The sequence below is a fragment of the Malania oleifera genome, chromosome 13 (assembly GCF_029873635.1).
Source record: "Malania oleifera isolate guangnan ecotype guangnan chromosome 13, ASM2987363v1, whole genome shotgun sequence".
NCBI classification, from domain to species: domain Eukaryota; kingdom Viridiplantae; phylum Streptophyta; class Magnoliopsida; order Santalales; family Ximeniaceae; genus Malania; species Malania oleifera.
In genome coordinates, this window is record NC_080429.1 from 18,007,873 (window position 1) to 18,035,088 (window position 27,216).

At 40.3% G+C, this 27,216-nt stretch overlaps 3 protein-coding genes across 3 annotated transcripts; 1 reads left to right on the plus strand and 2 right to left on the minus strand.

Moving 5' to 3' along the window:
- Positions 1–237: 237 nt before the first annotated feature.
- LOC131146812 (probable aminotransferase ACS12) lies at positions 238–6,152 on the plus strand. Its single transcript, XM_058096606.1, has 4 exons — positions 238–738; positions 881–1,015; positions 4,743–4,903; positions 5,009–6,152. Exons 1-4 carry the CDS (start codon positions 379–381, stop codon positions 5,862–5,864), a joined length of 1,512 nt encoding a protein of 503 aa, XP_057952589.1. The 5' UTR covers positions 238–378; the 3' UTR covers positions 5,865–6,152.
- Positions 6,153–6,255: 103 nt separating this feature from the next.
- On the minus strand, positions 6,256–7,510 carry LOC131146813 (altered inheritance of mitochondria protein 3). The gene has a single exon (XM_058096607.1). The coding sequence runs from the start codon at positions 7,508–7,510 to the stop codon at positions 6,653–6,655; it is 858 nt and encodes a 285-aa protein (XP_057952590.1). The 3' UTR covers positions 6,256–6,652.
- A 16,239-nt stretch (positions 7,511–23,749) lies between these two features.
- Positions 23,750–25,529, minus strand: LOC131146846 (protein PSK SIMULATOR 3). The gene has a single exon (XM_058096654.1). It carries the CDS (start codon positions 25,315–25,317, stop codon positions 23,983–23,985), a length of 1,335 nt encoding a protein of 444 aa, XP_057952637.1. The 5' UTR covers positions 25,318–25,529; the 3' UTR covers positions 23,750–23,982.
- Positions 25,530–27,216: the final 1,687 nt, after the last annotated feature.

Below are 27,216 nucleotides of genomic sequence, written 5' to 3' on the forward strand. Positions count from 1 at the left end.
AACAATGATTCCACATCCAATATAAATATATAATAATAATAATTATAATAATCTTTAATAAGGAGATTATATTTCTTAATCTCTACTTTAACATTTCATATAACTGTCTATGAATATTTTAAACTTTTCTTATAATTATTCATAAATATTTCAAAAATATATTTATTACTATTCATAAATATTTTAAAAATACCTCATAATCAAAATTATTAATTATTTTATTTTCTGTCAATTATCACTCAGAGTCCTTGCCCTTATCCCATCATCACAGTCATAAGGGGTGCATTTCCATTCGAGCCAATGACCGAACGCCAAACACACAACCCGACCCGTGCCCCCACCGGCGAGGCCTGGTAGCCGGCCACCGGAGCGTCGACCATGCGACTGATAGTGCCCTTGCAAGGGGTTGTCCAAGGCCGCGGCGGCCTTCTCTTAGGGTCTCTCATCCCCTGTGCACTCTTCTACTTCCTCCAACTCTACCTTAAACGACACCGTTCACCGCCATCATCGCCCCCTTCAGCCCGGCACGCCGCTCCGGAGCTGCCCCGGTCGTCGTCGCGGTCCGTCTTGTCGACCCATGGATCCATAGAGCCTGCAAGGATCTCCGCCAGGGCCGGTCCGATTGCAGAACCGAGTGATTCGCCCTACTATGTGGGTTGGGAGAGGGTTTCGCAGGATCCATACGATGCTTTGGCTAATCCAGGCGGTATCATTCAGCTCGGATTGGCCGAAAACAGGGTAAAATTTGTTCTCCTTTGGCTATACCCAGCGCATCCACATAAACATGCTGGGTTGTACTCAAATGGAGTTAAAATTGTATACTTCAGCTTATATGCAGTCTTCAAATATAATCATTTGTGAATTTTTTTGGTCATTGTAGCTGTCGCTGGATTTGATTGAGAAATGGGTTTTGGAGAACTGTAATGGTTGGATAATTGGAGGTGGAGATGATAATTCCGTTATAAGTGGGCTCGCGAGATACCAGCCAGTGGATGGATTAATGGAGTTGAAAGTGGTAAGTTAGACGTGATCTTAGCAGTGTGTTGTGTTGATCAGTTTAATGTTTTGTTTCTATCTCAATTACTATGATATTGCCTTTTGTTATGGGTTTTTTAACGTATTTGGATCAGCTTGTGTGTTGTGGAGTCATGAAAATTAATATGCTTTCTAATGTTTAACTGGTGCCATGGCCTAATGTTGAGAAAGTGCCAAGTGGCCATGTAGGAGCAGGTGACAGGGTTCAAATCCTACCCATTACCGTATCAGTATAAGAACATAAACTTTCCCATTCTCAAAATTAATGCACAAGATAAGAATAGTAAAGTTCACAAGATTGGGTTGGGGATTTGGAGCTGAAGGAGGTCTTTTATGACTGCTCTAATAAAAAAGGGTTTCTACGCATGGTTCATGTGAGCACTGCACAGAGGACATTTTTGTAATTAATGGCTCAATTGTTATTTGTTTTGCTTTCAAATGATGCCACAGCATTTTGTTTGTTTTTCAGAGCAAGTTGTTGATTTGTTTCTTGTGTTGAAGCTTGAAATATATTGCTGCCCCCCAAGTTTAAGTTAGGTAAAGTGGTAATCTGACATTTATCATCTTTTTTTATGTCATAATTTAATTGAAAAATTAGTTTTTTTTTTTTTGCTTTAATTTAAGTTCACCTTTTCCAGCTGAACAACTGATTGTGTCACGGTTTGACTGCTTAAATAGTTTTGCATCATATTGCATCATAACGTTGATCTTGTCCACTTGTGTATATTACTTAGGTACTTTATGGTTTGTAATGTGTGTGTAGTAGATGCTTTGGACATGCTAATTCCCCAAACAAGTAGCTATTCTATCCATTTAGTGGTTAAATCAGAACTTCATGCTTTGTAATGTGCAAGTAATAGATGTTTTGAACATGCTAGTGCAACGAACAAGTAGCTATTCTATCCTATTTTAGTAGTTGTGTTAGAATAAATTTTATTTGTTTCCATTTTTGTGATATCAAAATGATGGCTTTGAGCACATATTCATAAAGCATGACTAATTTGAAATAACCTGCTGGCATGCATGTGAATGTTCATTATTTTATATGCGCATCAACTATACTTGTGCTAATGCATACTGAGTGAGAAAGCTTTTTATGCCAACTTATACTCTATTGGCTTTAGCTTGATTAACTCTTTTGTGAATCTTCGGTGTTGAGTTTCCGGCATTGCAGTTTTGAGATGCTAGCTATTTTGTGTTGTCATTTGTTTGAATTTTTTATTGTGTGATTAGTTTGTCAGACCATTGTGCTCCTTGGAGAGGAATAGGGTCGTACACAACAAATATAGCTTAGGCAATCAGTATTGTTGGTGTAACATGACTTTTAAATCTTATTTTGATGATAACAAATCAAGATAAATTTAACATGTTGTGGTTAAGTGATGATGTTTCAGGACACCAAGTCTATGAAGTTCAAAAGTTCAAGTATTAAGAGTTCAAAATCACAAGTGATTATTAAAAGCTCATACTCCAACAACAAGTGATCAAAATGAAGCTTAAAGTATCAAAGACAGACAAATCTTATGAAAGCTCAAAGGACATTGAAGCTCAAGACAAGAATGACTAAAAGCAAAGATATACATGAAGACTCCAAGTTTTAGAAAGTTTTAAAGTATTAAGGAAGTCTTGTGTAAGTACTTCATTTAAATATCAAAATGAATGCTTTGAAGCTCATTAGGATTAATTATGGACTTAGAGACCTTATTTTGAAAATCTTGGAAAATGTCTTTGAAAAGTCTCAAGACAAGTTGGCGTGAGTTTTTGGAAACAAACTTTAAAAATAGTGTTTTTAATTGTTCAGGCTACTGACCCTTGTCTGGTTAGGCAACTGACAATTTTTGCTGAATTAAATTTGGAAGACAGTATAGGATCAGGCGACTGACCCCTGTTAGTTCAGGTGACTAACCCTATTCTGACGTTAAAAATACACTGATTTTTAAAGATCAGGCGACTGTCCCTGATGTGTTCAGGCAACTGACCTTCGTAACAGTTAGTTTTAAAATAGCGTTTTAAAGTTTCCAAATTGAGTTGCTTGTGCCCCAAATTTTGTAAAAACTTGGGAAATACTCCAAGTAACTTGGGCAACGTGAATTTATGACGTTTTAACTCTATAAATACATGATTTCTCAAATCAAATTCAAGACCAAGAATTGAAAATCTGATTTCAAGCCTATATTGCTCATACTCTATCAAAGTCTTCTTGCACACGTCTACTTGCTGAGATTTTCTGAGAATTACTGAGTTATTGTTCACCGATCTCTGAGCAAAACTTCTAAGTTTTGAATCAATCAAAGAAAGAATCCCAGTGATATACTCTTTGAGCTTCAATACTATTCTTCATTGATATTTACATTGAAGCATTGATTAATTATGCTATATTTTGTACTAATCTGCTCTATTTGAGAGTAATTCTTGCACGCAAGAAATTTTTCTTGTTTTCTTAATGGTTCAAGGCTGTTGAATCGTTGTACCAAGCGTGAGGTATCATTTGGAGAGGTGTACTCTAGCCTATTGAATGAGGGATTTTAAGGTTACTCCTACCCGTAAAGGAGTGTTATAGTGGAATCCTTAGGTGGTGTTGTCTAAGATGAGGACGTAGGCGGGTATAGCCGTACCTCGTAAAAACTCGATCTCACTCTCTTTACCTAAACTCTCTTTAATTTTCAGCACATATATAACTGCGTGGTTGTTTATTTCAAATCTATAAATTGTGTGGATTGAATATTAAATAAACCGAAAATTAATTTAACTTTGGGATTGCTGAAACCAAACGAGAGTACGTTGATTGATCAATACTTATTGCGGAAACCATAAGGGAGTACGTTGATTGATTAACACCCAAGACTCATTAATTGAAAATTTATTTAAATTCTGAGTTTTGGAAGAGTGTTGGAAATTGCAATTGTGCTTCATTAAATCTGTCAACATAGGGTTTTTATCAAACTCTACTTTGAGTTATTCAATCGTTGAATCTTGGAAGCTTTGTTGAATTCATTCTATAGTGGGAATCTTGTTTTGATTATCTTGTTGAGTGGATTGAAATATTCAAAAGCTGAAAGTATTACATTGTGAATTCATTGGTTGGCTGTTGATTGAAATTACTGCAAGACCAAGTTGCCATACTCATTCATAGAGGCTTAAAATTTGAATTCAATTTTCAGCTGGACTAAGTGATTAAAACTTAAACATTACATTTGTGATTGTTGAATATAAAAAGGTTCAGAAAGAATTTATAAAAAGACTCTTAAAGAAAATTTTAAAACCTAATTCACCCCCCCCTCTTGGGATTGCACCTTAGTTTTCAAGTATTTGTAAACTTTATATGCTCATTTACATTTAGTTACATGAGATGTGGACTTTTCTGAGGGTTGTTGCCTTCTTTAGAGTATTGATTTAGATATTGCCGCATCTTGTATCTATTCAGTGGTTATATTCAGGCATTGGTGTTGGACCTTGAACAGTTGAATTGCGAGGTTGTATAAGATTTGAAAACAGCCACATCGAGGTCCATATTGTCTTGTGAAAGGTTGCTTTATTGTAAAGGGTAACCCCTTGTTTTTGTTGTTAATGAAGTTATCAATTATGTGAAGACAAGAACAGGATGTTACCTACACATGTTTTAGTATCGAATTATAGGATTGTTTTTTAGTCTTTTTATCTTTTAAAATATTATTTTTATTTTTATTTTGTTTTTTTTGTTTCTACAGGCTGTGGCATGTTTCATGTCTCAAGTCATGGGAGGAGCAGTTTCATTTGAACCATCACAACTAGTGTTAACATCTGGTGCAACTCCTGCGGTTGAGATGCTCTGCTTCTGCTTGGCAGACCATGGGGATGCATTTCTTGTTCCCACTCCATATTATCCTGGGTAATTTCCTTTCTTCTGGCAAATTAGTTATTCTCATATTTTGATGAGTTTCCATCATATATTTCATGATGAAATCTGTTGCCTAATCTAGAAAATGCTATGCAGTTTTGACAGGGATATGAAATGGCGAACAGGGGTGGAGCTGATCCTGGTTCATTGTTGCAGCTCTGACAACTTCACTTTGAGTATTACTGCTGTTGATCAAGCTTTTAACCAGGCCAGAAAACGAGGTGTAAAAGTCCGTGGCATTCTCATTTCGAACCCTTCAAACCCTGTTGGCAATATCTTGTCCAGGGAAACACTCTACGGTCTTTTGAACTTTGCTAGGGAGAAGAACATCCACATTATTTCTGATGAAATATTTGCTGGTTCCACCTTTGGGAGTGAGGAGTTTGTGAGCATGGTAGAGATACTTGACTCAGAGGATTTGGACAAGAATAGGGTTCATATAATATATGGGCTGTCAAAAGACCTGTCTCTTGCAGGCTTTAGACTCGGTGTTATATATTCCTTCAATGAAAATATTTTAGCTGCAGCCAAAAAGTTATCGAGGTTTTGTTCTGTTTCAACTCCGACTCAGCGGCTACTGATTTCAATGCTTTCAGATACAAGACTCACCAAGGAATACATTGAATCCAACAGACAAAGGATACAGAAAATGCATGCTTTGTTTGTTGAGGGTTTGAAACAATTGGGAATAGAGTGTGCAAAGAGCAGTGCTGCTTTATACTGTTGGGTTAATATGAGCAAATTAATCCACCCCTACAGTGAGAAAGGGGAGATCGAGTTGTGGGATAAGCTGTTAAATATTGCTAAGATCAATGCTACTCCTGGGTCTGCTTGCCACTGCATTGAACCGGGATGGTTCCGGTGTTGTTTTACCACATTAGCTGAAGATGATATTCCTGTAGTTATGGAGAGGATTCGGAAAGTTGCTGAAACTTGCAAATCTGCCAGTTGAAAAACTATGGGCTTATAATGTTTTCGATCAGATATACCTTCTTTGCCAGTGACAGTGGAATGAATTTTTGGGGAGAAAGGGGGCGCGGGGGGGGGGGGGGGGGGGGGGGGGAGATGGGGGGATGATGGCAGTCGCATACCCTCTTCCCCCTTATATAAAACTAAGGAGTTGCCTTACAGTTGCCCCTCCCCAGATAAAAATTCCATCTTATATTTTCTACTCTGAAATCTTTTGATGTGATATATACTTAGCTCTTGCAAGAAATCAAAAGCATTGCTTTGTGAGAAATTGAGTAGTGTATGAGGCTTGCATATTTATTTTGGGAAACCAAATTACACAGATAACTTCACATCCACATGTCCCAGAAATAGATAAAAAAAATCAAAATGATATAAAAAAAGGGTGTTGTGAAGAACTGATTGCAGGTTGACAATGAGGCAGATGCAATTCTCTTCTAGGTTTGTTCCAGCCTCAACTGCAGCTTCCTTTTTCCTTGTGGTCTCCTAATCCTGTTGCTGCTGCTCCCAAACATGCGCAGTCCAAAAGCTCTCCTCTGTGTGTTCCTAAAGCTCCTCTCTATGAGGCGTCCTACCAGTGTTGCAATCTGGCACCAGCAGAAGTTCCTTTCAAGTATCCTCTTGTGCAAAATACCAGATGCTCAGAAATATGAATGCTATTTGCTATCATTCATTTTGCTGTCAAATGCATTTAAAAAGCAAAAAATAAATAATTGTTCAAGCACATCATTTATGGTTGCACATGTTAATTGCTGTTGATTAATTGAATCTTCAGTAGTACAAGATCCAAATGCAAATGTAGATAATTATGACACCCAAAAGGAAGCAAGAGATATGGTAGCTTACCAAGGATAACATTTCCTTTTCCATCATTTGGATAACTTTTCTGTGGTAACTTCTTCTTCTGCTCATCTTTATCAATTCTCCTAGTGTTGGTGATCTTCTTACGACATTAGGATGACCATTAACATCAGGATCATCATCTCTGTTCTGTTCTTCTGGTGGAAACGATGGAAAAAGGCATTCCCAGAGGGAAGCCCCTGCAAGACTGCTTGTTAGAGTTGCAGGGTTGCTTGGACTGGTGCCTGTCTCGGAAACTGGTGTGGAAGGGGTTTCTGTGTGCCCATTGTTGTTTCCTGCAATTGATGTCTTCTGGGGTGGTGTATCACTGGAGACCGCCATGGTTGATGCAGGATGATTTGCTTGGAGAGGCCACGTGGAGCTAAGTGACTTGAATGCTTCAAGATCCAAATCAAACAAGTCGTCGTCATCATCATCAACATCATATGGCGGCGGCGTAGGGGGGCTACTGAGTTTTGCAGGCGGTTGCTGGAAAAAGAGCAGTGGTGTTCCTGGCTTTTCCTCCCATATAAAGGGAACTGAGGCGACTAGCTTGACCGGTGGAGGTGGTGGTGGAGGAACTTGATTAACTGGTGGAAGACGTACCCCTGCAGGTTTCCAGTCTTTTTTGGGCTTTCCTGGTTTTTCTTCCCATAGGAATGGAATTGATGCCTGTTGTCGAATTGGTTTATTCTCCTGTGAAAGTTCTGGGTCGTCCATCTCTCCCATTTTGGAAAGAAAACTAGAGTGCCTTGCTATTTTCTGCAGTTGCAGTTGCAGGATGCCCATGGCCTCTATATGATGTATCCTGGAAAGAGTTTTCTAGTGCATTAGGATTGTATATTATGCATTTAAATATAAAAAGCTTAGGCCAACTATTCAAATCGTATCTTTCAGAGGATTAGGCTTACCTTCTCTCTCTCTCTGAAAATTTTATCTTTCAGAGGATCACGCCTACCTTCTCTCATCTCTCAAATTTGAATCTCAAATTTGAATTTGATCATATGGTAATTGATAGTGATAAAACCTAAAGCTAACAAAATTGAGAAATTTATGGGTGATCCTATATCATCATAGTAAGAGATTAGATCACTCCTATTTTGAACGTGTAGAACTAATTTTTAAAATTTTTATTTATTTTTTGCATTTTGATTAAAAATGGTTGAAATAACGTGATTGAGGTTATGAATACTTGGACCCAGTGGACCGAGGCAGGCTGTCCATTGGCCCAATCCAGTGCACTTTTTCTTGCAGGGCTGGGATTCTACAGTATTGGACGAAGTGGACAAGCCCAATCCCCAAGGGCCTTTTGAGCTAAAAGTTTTGGGTATTTACCGGCCCAATTTCTTAAAGGCCTCCTTAAATGTAAATAACAAATATGGCATAGTATTCGGGCTCTTGCCTATGTTTACGCCTTGAGCCATGCTCAAGGATTCCAAATCTACTATACTCCTTCAAGACAAAGAAGCCTTTACACCACCATGGGAACAAATCCTTCTTACTCACAAAGAGCCTTCAAGTTAGGTTTACCAAGAACCCTTTTAAGCTAGGTTCACTAAGAACCCTTTAAGTTAGGTTCTCCAAGAACTCTTACGATTTGAAGAAGATATAGAAGATGTTGTTGGTGTAGACAAAGCTCCTTGAATGAGCTAATTACAACACTAAGAAATTCTCGCACTAATCTCTCAAGTATTGAATCACATACAATATTAAAGAGTAAGAGAGAGAGTGAGTACTAAATTGATGAACTAGAATGCAATGTGCTTAGAGATGTTGTTCACTAGTCGTAAAGTTTTTTTTTTCAAAACAGGTTAGAAGCTTTATATTTATAGTTAAAATCGTGTACTAGTCGTTTATAACCATTAGACACCAAAACTAGTCGTTCTATTCTAAAAACGACCCAAACCGCTGACGGTTTGCCTCAGGCCACTTTCCTAGTTGGCTTCTGGAAAAAACCATTGAATCCTTGTCCCATAATATAAAAAATTGAGTATAGGATATGTGACTCTTTTATCATATAAATCATGGTTTTGTCTTTGAAAGAATTCTAAGTATAAAAACTATGAAAAACATATTTGTTATTCAAATGATAAATGCTATCCTATATATGATGAATGATATACTATATAGACTAATATGCATGTGCAATTTGCTCAACTCTTGCTCCATAAACTTGCGTGAAATAATACTAAAAGAGTTACAACAATTCTACCTCAAACACTCCTCATTACATATGAATTCACACTTGATCCATTTAAAGGGTAGCCCGGTGCACTTGATTTTCACAATTTGATCTGTATCTTCATGAATTTCCAACTTTTTCTCCACTTGCACCTATCATAAAGGCCTCCTTAAATGTAAATAACAAATATGGCATAGTATTCGGGCTCTTGCCTATGTTTACGCCTTGAGCCATGCTCAAGGATTCCAAATCTACTATACTCCTTCAAGACAAAGAAGCCTTTACACCACCATGGGAACAAATCCTTCTTACTCACAAAGAGCCTTCAAGTTAGGTTTACCAAGAACCCTTTTAAGCTAGGTTCACTAAGAACCCTTTAAGTTAGGTTCTCCAAGAACTCTTACGATTTGAAGAAGATATAGAAGATGTTGTTGGTGTAGACAAAGCTCCTTGAATGAGCTAATTACAACACTAAGAAATTCTCGCACTAATCTCTCAAGTATTGAATCACATACAATATTAAAGAGTAAGAGAGAGAGTGAGTACTAAATTGATGAATAGAATGCAATGTGCTTAGAGATGTTGTTCACTAGTCGTAAAGTTTTTTTTTTCAAAACAGGTTAGAAGCTTTATATTTATAGTTAAAATCGTGTACTAGTCGTTTATAACCATTAGACACCAAAACTAGTCGTTCTATTCTAAAAACGACCCAAACCGCTGACGGTTTGCCTCAGGCCACTTTCCTAGTTGGCTTCTGGAAAAAACCATTGAATCCTTGTCCCATAATATAAAAAATTGAGTATAGGATATGTGACTCTTTTATCATATAAATCATGGTTTTGTCTTTGAAAGAATTCTAAGTATAAAAACTATGAAAGACATATTTGTTATTCAAATGATAAATGCTATCCTATATATGATGAATGATATACTATATAGACTAATATGCATGTGCAATTTGCTCAACTCTTGCTCCATAAACTTGCGTGAAATAATACTAAAAGAGTTACAACAATTCTACCTCAAACACTCCTCATTACATATGAATTCACACTTGATCCATTTAAAGGGTAGCCCGGTGCACTTGATTTTCACAATTTGATCTGTATCTTCATGAATTTCCAACTTTTTCTCCACTTGCACCTATCATAACTTGATATGCGAAGGTTAGTAACTTAAAATCACTAATGGGTTGTAATCATCAAAATTTGATAAAAAGTATCATGTAGCCACTAAGGCTAACATCTTGGGTATTAGGTTTGGGTTTTAAGCATGTTGGGCCAGGGTCTAGTTTAAATGGGCCTGGGGTTTTATAGCTTGGCTTTGGGCTCTGGGGATTGAGCCAAATTTGAGCCGAGTCCAATTGGGTTGATCCAGGTGAGGGAAGGGATGACTTGGGTCAAGTTGATCTAGGTCCTCAGGTTTGTTTGACTCAGTTCCGGGTCCTTGGACCCAGACATTCAAGTAGGATTGAATTGAGTTTTTAGTCTTTTGACTTGGGTATTCAAATCAGGTTGACTCGAATTTCAAATTGTTTAATCTAGTTTTTCTTGGGGATTTTGTATAGGGTTTTTGATGGGGTTTTGGCTTGGGATTTTGGGGTTTTTTAGTTTGATTTTTTTGAAGATTTAAGTTGGGCTTCTAGAATTTCGTCTAAGGTTCTCCATTCATAAATCACTCCATCATGCAATTAATCCTAATTCACAAGCATCTACAACATTCACCACATCACACAACTAGAATAGCTCAAACAATCATAATAAAGAGTTAGGGTACAAAGTACTTACCTTTCTGTTTCTTCTTCACTAACTTGGTCTCTAACAATAGAGCCCTCCTTCCTTCAAATTCTGCAATGTTTGATATGTTCATTGCTACCTTCTGAAATTTACTCCCTGAACTTTGCATTGCTTTGCCTTTCTATTCTTGAATGCTATCTCCTCTACCTACCTTTGGATTGCTCTTAACCAAGTGTTCTCTGTCAATTACTTTAAATGATTTTTGCCCTAAACATCTTTCTGCGTTTCCTCCATTTTAAAACCTCTCCAAATGTCCTTCTCCCCCCCCCCCCCCCCCCTTTTTTTTTTTTCTCTAAATTCTGCTGATCCAAAAGCCCTCAATGAATTTTGAAAGGGAACCAACTCCCTGGAAAATGCAAAGTATAATTGTCTATAAGAACAAGCCATATGGAAAAATGTAGGACTTAGGGAAGGGAATCAAGACTGCATGTCAGGACTATTCCCTATGAGCAATCGTGTGGGAATTAATTGAGGGCCCCCTCCCCCCAATTGAGCCTTTGGCTATCCTCAGCCCATTGCCCAAATTGGGCTTACCCTTAAAACAAAGGGCCCACAATGGGCCTTCATTTCTAAAAACCAACCCTTTAATGGGCTGCCAATCCGAAAGAAGGCCCATGGTTAACCTTAAAAGCTATAATAAGAGCATTGGGAATAGGCTCAAATTACCACATACCCTAAATTGGTTCTTTCACACAAAGACTCTTAATGGGTCTTAAAGAATGACAAATGAGAGATCACGCGTAGCCCAAGAACATAAAAATTTTAAAATAGTAAAAATATAAAAAAATAAAAATTTTAAATATGATAATAAAAATAAAATTATTGTAATTATATTACTTAATTATCATTATTTCAAAACTTATTGCTTAATGCCATATGAATAACTTTATTCCCAAACATTGATTTTCCAATCACCATTATAAACCAGATCAAAATTCTACCAGCTAAAGAAATTTGCAATCACTTATTCTTTACTGTGAATTTGCATTCAACACTGTTTATCTATCAAGTGGGTGCAATTTGAATTGTAACTTTCCCTACACTAGCTGTGATAATTGTCCTTCAGGCCTAGGGTTGCCAATTTCTTTCAAAAATATTTTCAAAAAATGGAATGATGAAATAAATAAAGTTCATAAAGTATTAGTTTCGCCGTAAAATTTTGAAAAAATATTTTATGACGTTGTAGTGTTATCGTATCATCTCATAAAAAAATAAGTAACTTTAATTTTTTTCTTTTGTATATTCCAATGGTTACGACTATAAATTTACTTAATAAAGATTTCATATCTAAATTTTAGTAAGTGTTGAGCGAGTATGTAAATAAAACTAGAAACCCTTCTTTGAACTTTATATGTAAATAAAAATAGTTTATATTCTAGTATAAATTTATTTTAATCTTTATACTCCCTAGCAATCTTCTCTTACCAATTTTTTTTTTTTTTGGGGGGGTATGCACATGGACCAAATTTGTTTTGTAAAAGCTAAAGGGGGGTGATGGGCTTACTCGGATTAATATCATTGTGGGGCTTCACAATTCCTATAGAAATCAATCCAAAGACTCTTTTTAAAGTAAGCGCAGTCTCAATTAATTAATTAATTAACTCTTCAAGTGGGGTGGGGTGCTACAAACCCTTTTTTCAAAAAAAAAAAATTCGAATTCAAAATTTTCAGTATGAAAATATTAAAATTGAACCTTTGAATATCTTCTTAAAGCGTTAATAACCTTAAAAATAAGTAAAAATTACTATTTTTTTGATACTTCTCTAATTTAATAACTTCAATTCGGGATTAAGTTATTATTATTATTATTATAAGTAAAAGTGATGAAATCAATTGTATCTTCTTGGAGGGTCCTTAATAGGTTATTAAGTTTTATTTAAATTTATATAAATTCAAATTAAACATTCAAAATTTATATTATTAAACATTATTTAATGCTATTTGCAATGAATAGAAAATAGTTATAATTAGAACTTTTTATATTTGAGATTTTTTAGGTCCAAACCTATAGCACAGTGAACTCCGCAAGGGTGAAAAAGATATTAATATTAAATTTATAGTATAAATATTTAAATTTATATTTATAGTATAAATATTTAAATTTATATAAATTTAAATAAAATTTAATACAATTTTATAATGTACAATCCGAGCTCTATGTTCCAAAAATATAGAATAATTGCTCATGTCATCCCTCACCAAGATTTGAACAGCAGTGCAAGATTCCATTATGTAATTAAAATCACAAATCACAGGGCCCACTTTCAATCACAATCCAACTAAGAATAGAATTTAGGTGTAACTCCCATAGAAGATAAGATCAGGAAATGTCGACTTGTAACGTAAGTCACATAGTACGTTAGCGAGGAAGAGTGAGTTAGTTTCTGTAGGGGTAGTAAAAGGAGTAAAGGTAGATTTAAAATAAGTTGGAATAAAATAATAAATAAAGATTTAATAGTCCTGAATTTATCAAGAGTGATACGCCCAAAATAGTCTAGCTAATAAGAGCAGGTTAACACTTGACCCGCACCTCCTCCGGGTCAAACATTCTGATGAGTAATCAGCTCCAACCCAATAAAGAGGAGGAGAGATCCACGCCAACGGCTTAAATAGTTGAGTGATAGGTGCGAGCACTTTATAACCTGGGAGCAATTCATGTCCCCGCGCAATAAAGACGAATCAACCAAGGGTCAACTCGAACCCCTATAAGAAGGGATCTGGGGAAGAGGCCAAGGTAAGTCATTCAACCTATTCTACTGTTGCATTCAGCCTCTCTAGAGCATCCCTCTTATTTAGGCATCAGAGTGATCCCCCGGAGCACACCCCGAGTCCTCCAAACCTTTCTGTTTTCTATCCTTTTCAGGTCACCGGAGATCTGGGAGCACCTCTATTGGTCATCATCGATTTTTCCCTTCAACAGTTGGTGCCGTCTGTGGGAAACCACTCTAGTGAGGCACTCGTCCTACTCCCCCCTACGGCGTTGGAAAAATTTCCACCTCACACGGCTTTAGCTCCAGCTCCGCCGGAAAGGAGTCAGTCCAGTCAATCCGTTCTACACCCGTAGATCCTTTAGGAGTCACTAGGGAGGAGTTCCTCGCCTTCCAAAAGAAAATGGAGGACATGCTCAACCTGCTCTTACGCCAAAAAAGTCAGGAAGCATATGCCCCACTTCAACAACGGGTGAGTCCGGATCCACCCCGAAAAACTAATGAAACAAAGAAGAGCGAGGAGAAAACTTTCCCTACCAAAAAGATAGAAAACATGAATTGTGTAGACGTCAACCAACAAAAAAGATCCTCAGAATTGGAGGAGATGATAAAAAAGATAAAGCATATTAGAAAAAAAGAGGAAAGAGGGCAAGACTAACCTCCTCTATGGGGAAGCGTCTCTACGGTCCTCAGGGCCACCCTTCACAAGAGAAGTGATGGAGGTCCCGCTGCCCAGCAGATTCAAGATGCCCACCTTTGAGAGGTATGAGGGTCTCTCCGACCCAATCGCCCACTTGGATACCTTCAGGGTGCTGATGCAACTGCAAGGCGCTCCTGATGTCATTATGTGCTGAGCCTTTGCAGCAACCCTCAAGGGTAGCGCCAGAGATTGGTATCAGACCCTACGACCCAGATCAATCGGCTCCTTTTTGGAGATGGAACAACTATTCACCGACCATTTCCTCAGTAGTCGGAGGATTGTCAAAACAACATCTCACCTAATGAGCATGGTCCAGGGAGAGAGGGAGACACTAAAAAAAATTCACACATCGCTTCAATGCCGTAACACTGGAGGTCCTTAATCTAGACATGGGAGTGGCATTGGCAATCCTAACCACAGCTCTCCAACTTGGAAAAGATGATGGACACTAAGGGGAGTCGCATTGAGTTGAAGAGGAAAGGGAATAGTCGGGAGATGGGCGAATCCTCCAGGTCCGCAAAAAGGCATGAGACCACTACGCTGCTCGCCAGCCCTAACATGAGACGACAATCCAGTAAGTTCTCTACCTATACACCCTTGAATATACCACGCTCTGAAGTACTGATGTAGATAAGAAAGAAAGATTATGTCTCGTGGCCCGAACCCATGCGAACTCCCCTGCATAAACGAAACATGTCTAAGTTTTTCCAATTCCACAAGGATCACGGGCACGACACAGAGGAGTGGATTCATCTGAGAAACGAAATTGAAGCCCTAATAAAAAGGGGATACCTATCAAGGTTTATCAAAAAAAGAAGATCCTCCGAGGGAACCTCGCGAGCAAAAGAGACCCAATGCAAATGGCTAGGAAGAACAAGTCATAGGGGAAATTGCAGTGATCTTTGGAGGATCTGCTAGTGGAGGAGACAGTGGAGGCGCTCGCAAAAGGTACGTTAAACAAGTGCTCTCAGTGGAGAAAGGGGAACCAAATTGCAAAAGAAACAAACAAGGTGAAGATATCATCTTCGACAGCCGAGACGAAGAAGGGGTACAACAACCATATGATGATGCATTGGTACTCTACTTGTTGGTAGCAAACTACAAAGTCAGGCACGTAATAGTAGATAATGGGAGCTCGGCACACATTATGTTCTGGTCAGTACTAGAAGGGATGAAAATTGGAAAGGAAAGACTCAAATCGATCGCAACCCCCCTGGTTAGGTTTGGTGGAGATGTTGTTCGTAGGGACAATCACGCTACCTGTGACCATGGGGACAACCCCACAGCTAGTTACTTCATTGACAGAGTTCTTGGTGGTTGATCGACCCTTGGTATACAATATCATATTGGGTCGCCATTTTCTTAATGTAGTCTGAGTTGTAACGTCAACGTACCACCTCAAGATGAAATTCCCTACACCGCACGGGATAGGGGAGGTCAGTGGAGATCAAGCAGCAGCTCGGAATTGCTATGTTATGGCCTTGAAAGGAAAAATAGAGGCAAGAGAAACCCTAATCGTGGAAGATCTAGAGGTAAGGGGGGAATATCCTGAAATCAACACAGTAGATGAAGATATTACTCACGAACCCCTACATGGCCATCATGAGAGATCTGTGCAGATTGGGAGTCACTTGCTTGAAACCATGAGAGTAGAGCTAAGCCAGCTACTGAATGAATTCGCAGACGTGTTTGCTTGGTCTGCTGACAATATGCCAGGTATTGATCCTGCCATCATAGAGCATAGGTTGTAGGTGGACCCCAACCACCGACCTGTGAAACAGAAGAAAAGGAGTTTTGCGATGGAGCGAATTAAGGTAATTGATGAGGAGGTAACAAAGCTGATACAAACAAACTTTATCAGGGAGGTGAACTACTTGGTGTGGCTAAGCAATGTGGTCTTGGTAAGGAAGCCTAACGGAAAATGACAAACCTGCATAGATTTCATAGATCTAAATAAGGCATGCCCGAAGGACAACTTCCCTCTCCCCCGAATCGATCAGCTAGTAGATTCAACTTCTAAGCATGAGCTTCTCAGCTTTATGGATGCATACTTGGGATACAACCAAATCCCCCAGCATCAGGCTGATGAAGAAAATCTTTCATCACTGAAAGGGGGTTGTACTGTTATCGAGTGATGCCCTTTGGATTGAAAAATGCAGGGGCCATGTACCAGAGGTTGGTGAACAAGATGTTTAAAGATTAGTTCAGTAAAACTATGGAGGTATACGTAGACGACATGTTGGTAAAAACCTTGAAAGCAGAGAAGCATTGTGAAGACCTGAGAGAGACGTTTGAACTCTTATGTAGGTACCACATGAAGCTAAACCCATCAAAATGCGTGTACGTCGTTTCAGTAGGAAAGTTCCTTGGTTTCATGGTGACACACTGAGGTATAGAGGCGGACCCAGACAAGATAAGAGCACTGCTAGAAATGAAGGCCCCGTGGACGAAAAAGAAGATCCAAGTCTTAATAGGGAGGATAGCCTCCCTTAGCAGGTTTGTCTCCTGCTCAGGGGAAAAATGCTTACCCTTCTTCAAAGTGTTAAGGAAGAGAGGAGGATTTGAATAGGGGGAGGAACAGAACAACGCCTTCGAATAGCTTAAATAGTACCTCAGCTCCCCACCTCTGTTGAAGAAGATAGGAACAGGAGAAGAATTATACTTGTACATAACCACAACGGCAAATGCGGTCAGCTCAGTTTTAGTCCGAGAAGAATGTAGGCAGCATCAACCCATATATTATACTAGCAAGGTGTTGAGTGGAGCAGAAAAGAATTACATCACGGCTTAAAAAGCAGCATTCTCCATCATCTGTGCTGCACGAAAATTAAGGCCCTACTTTCAGGCTCATAAGATAATGGTGCTGACAAACCTACCAGTGAGACAGATTCTCCAATGGCCAGAAAGTTCAGGGAGGATGACGAAGTGGTCTATTGAATTGGGCGAGTTCGACATACAATACTTGCCAAGGCCTGCGGTCAAGGTCTAGGTGCTCGCCGATTTCACAGCAGAAAGAACCCCCGAATTAACGGGAAGGTCAGATGTATGGGCGCTGCACGTTGACAGGTCATCAAACGCAGCCGGAGGAGGCGCAAGATTTATCCTCACGGCACCAGATGGTACCGAGACTCTCTACGCACTAAAATTGGAATTTTTAGCAACAAACAACGACGCCAAGTACGAAGCTCTGCTAGTAGGCCTTCGACTAGCAGAAGCATTGGGGGTAGCATAGATCAAGGTGTCAAGTGATTCTCAGTTGGTAGTAGAGCAATTGAGAGGAGAATTTGAAGTTAAGGATCAGAAAATGAAGAAATACTTGGCCAAGGCCCAAGAATACGCAAAGGCCTTTATACACTTCGACATAGAGCGCATGCCAAGAGCCAAGAACACAAAGGCCGATGCGCTCGCGAAATTGGCCTCAGCAACCAGCTCAGAATGGAGGGATGCAATCTACCTAGAGCGAATCGCAAAACCCTCATACGAGGAGTACGGTATCCACTCACTGCATTCTAAAGTCAAAATGGAGACTAGAGGGCGCCTTTATTGCATTACCTCCGCGACGGGTCCATATCAGGGGATAATAAGGAGTCCCTTAAGGTGAGAAGGAAAGTGGCAAGATACACACTGATAAATCAGGAGCTATACATACGATCTTTGTCACTACCATACCTCCATTGCCTGAGTAGAGAAGAAGGAGACTACGTCCTGAGAGAAATTCACGAAGGAATATGTGGAAACCATCTAGCCAGTAGGGCTCTAGCTCATAAAGCCTTACGACAAGGGTTTTACTGGCCCACGATGAGGAAGGACGCGATCGAGCTTGTTAAAAGATGTGACAGCTGCCAGTGCTGCGGGGGAATACACACGCACCCTCCAATCCACTCTCCCCTCTTGTCAGCCCCTGCGCCTTCGCCCAGTGGGGGATAGATATCTTGGGACCTCTACCCCCGGCAACCGGATAAAGGAAATTCTTGCTGGTAGCGATCGATTACTTCACTAAGTGGGTAGAAGTTGAAGCCTTAGCCCACATAATTAAGCAAAACATCACCTGATTCGTTTGGACATCAGTGGTCTGTCGGTTTGGAATTTCGTGGGCCATAATCACCGATCACAAGAGACAGTTCAATAATGAGCGCTTTAGAGAATTCTGCTTGGACTCATCCATCAAACTACTCTTCACGTCGGTAGCACACCCCTAAAGCAATGGACAGGTCGAAAACATGAATCGTACCATACTATATGGCCTAAGGACAAGACTCGAATCTATGAAGGGAAGATGGACAGAAGAGCTCCCCTCCATCATCTGGGCATACCACACAACCCAACGAGCCGCGACAGGGGAAACTCCATTCATGCTAGCCTTTGGGGTAGAAGCTGTCATCCCGGCAGAGGTGGGTATCCCCTCTTGGCGGAGGCAATACTTCAACGAGCAGGACAACAACGACGAGCTCAGGACAGAAATAGACTTACTAGAGGAGAGACAGGATCAGGCCGGCATAAAAATCCCCGCCTACCAACAAAGGGTGGCAAGATACTACAACCATCGAGTAAGAGTGCATAACTTCTGGCCTGGAGACTTGGTCCTTAGAAAGAATCGAATTAGCACACAAGAGTCAGGCTCGCACAAACTAAAGCCAAACTGGGAAGGTCCATACCGAGTTGCAATAGAGATTAAACCGGGGACATACAAATTGGAGGAGATAGGGGGGAAGAAAATTCATAATACATGGAACTCTGATATGTTGAAAAAGTATTATTCAAAAAGTGTTTCATACAACGTAGTAATAAATTCTCAATTACATCAGTTGTACTACTTCAATAAGGCTAAACAGAGCTACAAATAAAATTTCAGCGTTCTAGCTCACTTTGCTCCCCTCTCCTACCTCCTCCTCTTCCCCCTCTTCCTCTTCGTCCTCTGCAGAGTCTGGACTCTTGTATCTATAACCGTGTCAGCAAACGCCCTCCAAAGGGAGATCCGGGTGCTTTGTTCTCATTTGTTCTTGACACCTCCTGAACCCTAATCGATAGGTCTTCGCGGTGTCAAAGACAAGTCGCGAAGAGCCCTTATAATCCTTCACAGCAGTTCGGGCCGCATCAGCAGCAATAACAGCGACAGCCGCAGGAATTTCCTCTCTACGGATACACTCAACTTCCGCCTGGAGAGCATGTTCCCTGTTCTCGGCATCGTGGAGTTCATTTTGAGCAGTTAGATACTTCTCCCTCGCATCCAGTGTTTGGCGATACATCTTGGCCACCTTTTCCTCCTGCGCCATGGCCATTGTCGCATGCTGAAAAAGGAAACAGGAGAAAACAGATTAGTAAAACTCCACCATAAGAAGAAAAATAACCTAGCTGAAAAGTATACCTAGTAAGAGGTGTGTCGGATCTTCGTTGAAAGAACATCAGGAAAAGAGCTTTGAGCCTGCACATAGTCTTCCACATGGACCACCCGGCATAGAGCAGAAGCAGAACGGGTCGGCTTATGAAATATTGCCTCAGTATAAGCCATGGGGACCGGAGAGGGAGCAGCGATGTTCTCACCAGCAGGGGCTTTAGTATCACCTATAGTAGGTGCGTCCCTTTGAGATGATTCTCCCTCGAGCTCCCTTCTCTTCTTCCTGCTCCTACTCACCCTCTGCTTCTTAGCTTCCCCCATGAGAGATTCATATCTGTTAAAGTTCATATCTCCAAAGATACATAGAAAAGATAAAAATGCCAACAATAGCAGGAATATCCGAACACATATATAGAAATCAAAGGCAAGGTAAGACTTGGGGAAACGGGGTTGATCCCCCACTGCACGAGGACACGCTCCTGGAGCAGCTCCTCGTGAGGGAAAAACTCTTGTTCGCCAAGGGCTCGCAGCTCTTTCAAGATGGCCTTCTCCTCGGGGGAAAGCCTCGGAAGAATGTGGCGCACCCGAACTACAAAAAAAAAAAAAAGGTGAAGGAAACAAGTGAGTCAGCGGATAACCTACACGCAACCTTGCATGAAAAGGTGGATAGAAATAGATAACGTTACCATCCAGAGGAGCAGACCAGACAAGAGAGCCCATGTAGTTCAACTCTCCTGAGGCAAAGAAGTACCAGGACTTCCAATTATGTATGGAAGAGCTGCCCAGCGTAAAAAGCTGATAACTTGGTAAAGAGTTGAAATAATATAGCTCCTTCTCTACAGAGTGTGTTCGCATTTGGAAGCAACTCTTGAAGAAAGGAATTGTAGGCTGATGGCCCAGACGAAGTAGGAGGACGACAAAACAGGTGAGCGAAAGGTAGGAGTTCAGAACTAATTGTGATGGCGCTATTCGGTAAAAATGTAATACACTAGAGATAAAGGGGGGAAAAGGGAGTCTAAGACCTAGGTCCAAGTAATCCGTATACAGGTAGAGCTCCTTGGAGCCCAGATCAAGGGCTAATTCTGAAACAGGGGGCAACCTAATAGTAATACTCTAGGGAATGGCAAAAAAAGTAACGAACATTTTGCAAATCGAAGGGGGTGAGGTCGCAAAGAGTGCTCCTCACTGTAGTTGGAGCCTGCAAAGGCTACGAGGAAGACTCCATCAAGAAAGCAAAAAGTGAAGCGAACGAAACAAAACTTTTACAAACAGATCAAACTGGCGAGCCTCCAACAAAAACAAGGAAGGAAAGATGCCAAAATAGATCAAACCAATAAATTTTGCGTGAAAACAACAAAGTTACCATACAAGAAAAGATCAAGTAGGCAAAGTGAAAGCAAGAACAGTGAAGAACATGAAGAACAACAAAACAAACATGCAATTCAACACAAAGACGGAGAAAGGGGACAAGGGAGAGCGTACCTAACGACAAGTAGGGGACCCTTGGGATGAAGATGAGAAATGAATGAAGGGGGAGGACCTTTATAAAGAGAGGGCGGCATGAATCCCCAGTAAGCGGGTCACTTCTACAGAAAAAGGATTGCATCTTGAGAGAGAAAGGACACAAAGACCCTATATGTACGACAAATCACTACACGTGCACGGCTGTGGCGCCAATACCGAGAATAGGCAACTTTCGAAGGATAGACGGGGCCTCGGGAGGACAACGTCGCCTCAGAAAAAGCATCAGAATGACACCCCATAAATGAGAAAATTTCATTCAAGCGACTTCCCAAGGTATGACACATTTAAACATGCATTTATCACACTTCTGCAGGATAGACGATGTCTTTAAAGGACAACGACGACGCCTCGGAAAAACCATTAGATTGAAATCCCTCATAAATGAGTGCGACTCATTAGGCGAAACAGACCCAACTAACGAGTATGACTCGTAAGGCTAACAAAAGCCTAGCAAATGAGCACGATTCATTAGGCAAAACAGGTCCAACTGACGAGTACGACTCGTGAGGCCAACGATAGCCCAGCAAATGAACACGACTCACTAGGTGAAACAGACCCAAATGAAGAGCACCGCTCTTGAGGCCAACAAGAAGCAAGCCAAAAAGCGGCATGGGAAAGCTACTTGGCAAAACTTGTTCCGCAAAAACGTACCACGAAGCAAGATGGCAAAATCGCTTTACGAGGCAGCTCGACTAGAACTGCTATGCAAAAACGTTGCATGAAACAACCCGGCAAACATCCGATCTGCCAGAATCCAATTCGGCCAAAATACTCCCCACAGCAGCTTGGAACTTCGGCTAGGCAAAGTTTACCCAACATGGAGCAGCTCGGGAAAAATGCTCCACGGAGTAGCTCGGAATAGCAGCTTGAAAAAAATGCTTCATGGAGCAGCTCAGAAAATCGGCTCGACAAAGTCTGCCCAGTTCGGAATAGCAGCTCGGGAAAAATGCTCCACGGAGCAGCTCGGAGTAATAGCTCGGATAAAATGTTCCATGGAGTAGCTTGGAACATCGGCTCGGCAAAATCTGCCCAGCTCGGAATAGGTCGACAAAAGTCTTCCACATAGTAGCTCGGGAAAAAGGCTTCATGGAGCAACTTGGAATAGCAACTCGGAAAAATGCTTTATGGAGCAGCTCAAAACATCGACTCAGCAAAATCTGCCCAACTCGGAACAGCTCGGCAAAGGTCCTCCGCATAGCAGCTTGGGAAAAATGCTCCACGGAGCAGCTCGAAACATCGGCCTGGAAAAATTTGCCCAGCTCGGTAAAAGTCCTCCACGAAGTAGCTTGGAATATCACTTCGGTAAAAATGCCCCACGGAGCAACTAGGAATATCAACTCGGAACAGTGGCTCGGCAAATTCTGCCCAGCTCGGAACATCTCGGTAAAAGTTCTCAACAAAGCAGTTCAGAATATTAGTTCGATAAAATTGCCCCACAGAGCAGCTCAGAGTATCAGTTTGGAACATCGGTTCGGCAAATTCTGCCCAGCTCGGAACAACTTGGTAAAAGTTCACCATGAAGCAGCTCGAAACAGCTTGGAACACCCCAAAAAGAAGAAGAAGAAGAAGAGGGAGCATTACATATTCTGGAGGGAAAGTGCAGACACAGCGATTGTTCAAAATTCTGTCCAGAAATTTGAAACTGAGGGGGGGACAACTGATAAGCCCAAAATAGTCTAGCTAATAAGAGTAGGTCAATACCTGGCCCGCGCCTCCTCCAGGTCAAACATTCTGACGAGCAATCAGCTCCAACCCAATAAAGTGGAGGAGAGATCCACGCTAGCCGAGTGATGGGTGCAAGTACTTTATGACTTGGGAGTGATTCACGCTCCTGCGCAATAAAGACAAATCAACCAAGAGTCAACTCGAGCCCCTATAAGAAGGGATCTGGGGAAGAAGTCAAGGTAAGTCATTCAACTTATTCTACTGTTACATTCAGTCTCTTTAGCTCATCCCTCTTACTTAAGCATCAGAGTGATCCCCCGGAGTACACCCCAACTCCTCTAAGCCTTTCTGTTTTCTATCCTTTTCTGGTCACCGGAGATCTGGGAGCACCCCTGTTGGTCGTCACCGATTTTTCCCCGCAACAAGAAATGGTTCATGATCATATAAATTGACCAAAATGGATTCATATAATCGACCTCACTTACTAGGATTTAAGGTTTGATTTTGTTATTTTTGTTGTTACATAAATAGAATTTGACAAGCTACTAGTTCATATATAGCTGATCAATTAAATTAGAAGCAAATTAAGCTACCGAATCAAGATCAAGTGAGGCTATCAAGGCTCTATGTTTATGGACCAATACAGCAAATTGAAAAAAAGAAGAAGAAGAAAATAAATATAGTTTGAGGATTTATTTGATTAAATAGCATGTTGAATATTTAATGAAATTTATTCAAGATTACAACAATATGTCAACATTTAATGGAACTTACATTATCAATAAAAAATTTTAACCCCATATTTGTTTAGCACATAAGAATGAAATGGAATCCAACAAAAAAACAATAAACAAACAACTTTAGGGTTTAAGGGTTGTGGTCCTTCCACCTTGACTTGGATTTCATATACCTAAATATGGCTACTTACTTAATCAATGTGGGCTCAATGATAAGGAGGGATGATGGCTGAAATTCCTCTTGCATTTTGGTAAGGAGATGGTGCTGGAAGGACCCAACCACCCCGCCAAGTCTCCAAAGATATCAAAGAAAAATTATTACTCGGAGGAGTTTAACATAAAAGATGGTGATGATCGCAAGATGGAAATGGAGTCCATGAATTGGCTTTGAACAATTAATTACTCAAATCATATCATCATTTACAGAGCTCACGAACCTTTATATCATCATCTACAGAGACCAGGCCAGGTTAGAAGCAAATTAAAACAAACCCAACAAAATCACCCACCAAAAATAAAAACTAAAGAGCCCATCAAAAAATGGACAAACCCCAAAAAAATTAACAGAAACAAAGAAATTTTCCACAAAAAGAAAAAGCATCAATCTCCTCTCCTTAACCAGTAGAGCTATTCTGCAAAAACCCATTGAAGTTTGCGCACTCGAATAAAGCCCTAGCGGTCATCTCCCTCTCAAACCTCCAAACATAGTTCAACCCCACAAGCAATTCTGTGATGGCGGCCTCCGTCTTCTCCTTATTCGCGAAATACAGAGTCTGGAACAGAAGAACATTCGTTTTAGGCGCCAAATTCTGATGCTCAAAGCTCCGTTCGCTCTGCCACTTTATCATGTTATGCGCTAACGGCGCCAGCCACCCCAATATCTTTCCCAACGCATCCTTCCATTCTCCGGCGAGCTTCGGGTCGCCGGCGCAGAACCCCACTCCTCTCAGCCGCCGCCTCAGTGACCACCGCAAACTCCTCGGCAACATCCCGTACAGATCCTCCCTCGCGTCGGGCCCCACCAGCTGCGGCGACTTTATCATCTTCTCTAATACGATGATCAAGTTCGAGTAGTGCAGGGCCAGCGCCGCCGCGCCTAGGGTGGTCGCCGCCGGCTTCAGGAGTTTCGAGTTCGCTTCTAGAAACCCGTTGCTCTGAATTTTCACTTCGTCGGAGCTGGGGTGCACAGCGGCGGAGGCGGAGAGGCTCCGGGGAAGCGAGTTGGGTACGCCGAACGTGATTTTGATTCTCGCGAGAAGGGTGAAGATCGATCTCGCAAGCAGCGAAACGGCGGCGTCGAAGCTCCGGGACCATAGGGATCTCTCTTTTAGGTACTTAATTTCTTGTCTTTGGAGGAAATTTTTTTGCTGGAGATCGGAGATTTTATGCTCCTTCGCCGGCGAGGTTTTTCTCAGGGCGTTTTCCGTTTGCGATAGCTCCTCCATCTCGCGGTAGAGCGCTGCCGTGGCGGCCACGAGGCGGTCCATTCTCCGGTTCTTAGCTTCGATTTCCTTGGAGGGCAAGACCCAGAGGAGGGGGTCGCGGCCTGAGTCGCCGAACTCGTGGAAGAGTCGGCGGAAGCTACGGAGGTCGGAGTCGCGGCAGCGGTGGCTGAGTCGGGAGACGGAGTCGGCCACGTGGCGGAGCGTCTCGGAAATTTCGGCGCGGGCTAGTGAGAGGAGGAAGGCGTCGTCGGCCGAGACGAGCTTCCGGACGCCTTCGAGGGCGGCTGAGTCGCGGCGGAGGAGGAGAAGGGAGTGGTCGGAGAGGGATTGCCAGAGATGGAGAAGCTTCGACATGAGGCCGGCGACTTCGAAAGCCAGTACTCCGAGCGTCTGGGACTTCTTGGGAAGTTTAAGGTTTGTGGTCGGAGCGGCGGCTCGCGCTGCGTCGATAAGTTTGCTGGATATTGCTGTCCTCACTTTGATTAGCCAAGTCTCTAGCGCCATGAAGAAGAAAGCCGGAGGAGATAGAAAAGATGGCCGGAAAATCTATGAGAGAGAGAGAGAGAGAGAGAGAGAGAGGGAGAGGTGTAAGAAGGGTCGTGGGGGTGTTGAAAGCACTATAACTATATAGCTACTCTTTGATAAGAAAAACCATACACACAGCAAAAGCTAGAGAGAGAGCTTACGGAATTTTGCATTATTATTATTATTATGGGAAAGAGGAATTGAGAGGTAACGCGTGAGTTATATTTTAATGGAGGGGCTGTTTGTCTCATCTGTTATTGTCACTCCTGTTTTATTGTTTTGTGTATATTAAATCCGTATACGTAGGGCTTATGGCTTGCTTTGTTCTTTATTTTTTTTTTAAATGCGTAATATGCAGCATAGAGTATATATGTAGATCTAGGTTGGTAAAAGATCCCTTTCTGGTCTGTTTGGCTGCAAATAAAAGATCACTTTTTCTTACATGCTGTTCCCCTTCCATCATGAACTGCAGTGCTATATATTATCATTGTTGCCCTTTCTTCAATTCCCTTTTCATTTTTAATGCCTTCTTTTTCATCAAATTTGTTTTAATTATCATTTGCACTAATCAAATAGAGAAAGATATATATATATATATATATATATATATATATAGCCACACATATATTATATGCTATGTATAAAGTAGGCTAAAGGCTTGCTAGGGTTAATGTGCCTAAGACCTTTATGTTCAATCTTGGTTGATTAATTTTGTAAGCAATTTTTTCATCATCCCAATAATTTATAACTTTCATTATTTTGTGTAGGTACCTAAAACCAACCCAGCTACTACCTACTTAGGAGAAATGAGAGCCAATAATATTTCAGGTGCCTTGCTATTATAATATTTCATTAAAGGCTCATGACATTTAATTGCATCGCTAAATATTAAGAGTATTTTACATAATAATTAAGTAAATAAATTATGATTATGTAATGTCTTTTCTATGTACATATGTTTGTGTATTTGTTTGCATTTGTGTTTGTAAGTACATATTATATTTAACAATATATAGCACGAGTTTGATTTCAGAATTGTTAAATTTTGGGTAATTTTTGTTTAATATATATTACGTTAAACAACACACTTTTATATTTTTCTTTTATAGGAATTTCGGTTACCATCGTACCATTTTGAACACTATGGTGCAACACCAAACTCAAAAGAGTGAAAGCCGCCCACCTATTAATTAAAAAAAAAAAATACTAAACTTCCAGATTCAACACGTGCTTAAATGTGTCACAAAAATATCGCATGAGGTCTATGTATTAATTTTAGGACTGAGATGTAGATGTGTGTATTATTAAATTTAAGATAAAATGTGAAAAACACTCCAGAGGTTTTTGAATTTGACTCTTAATCTCCTTTAGGTTTCTAAAATTGTAATATCTTCCCTCGAGTTTAGTTATTTGAACAAACGGCCCTCTTACCATTAGTTGACCAATAAGAAAATGAAAAGTTTATCTTTACATAAAAATATATCTCCTTTTAAAATTTAAGATAATCCAAATATTTCTTGAAATAATATCTCTTCTTCAAAGTTATTTTAAGCTATTAAAGATTTTAAATTATTCCTTTTGTAGTAAAATAATATATTTTAATTTTCTTATATAAGGTTTAATTGTAATTAGAATTGAATAATGTTAATTTTTTTAGTTCAATTCATGAAGATGTATTGTATGAAGGCAAAAATATCATTTTAGCATTTTAAAATTTTTAAAAACATAATTCTAAAATTTAAACTGAAAACTGCTTATGTAACGGCAAAAAATTTCGTTCTTACGAGCGCATAAAATATAATTTAATAATGATAATCTTAAAACTGTTTATGTAAAGGCCAAAATTTTCATTCTAACGAGCACAAAAAATATAATTTA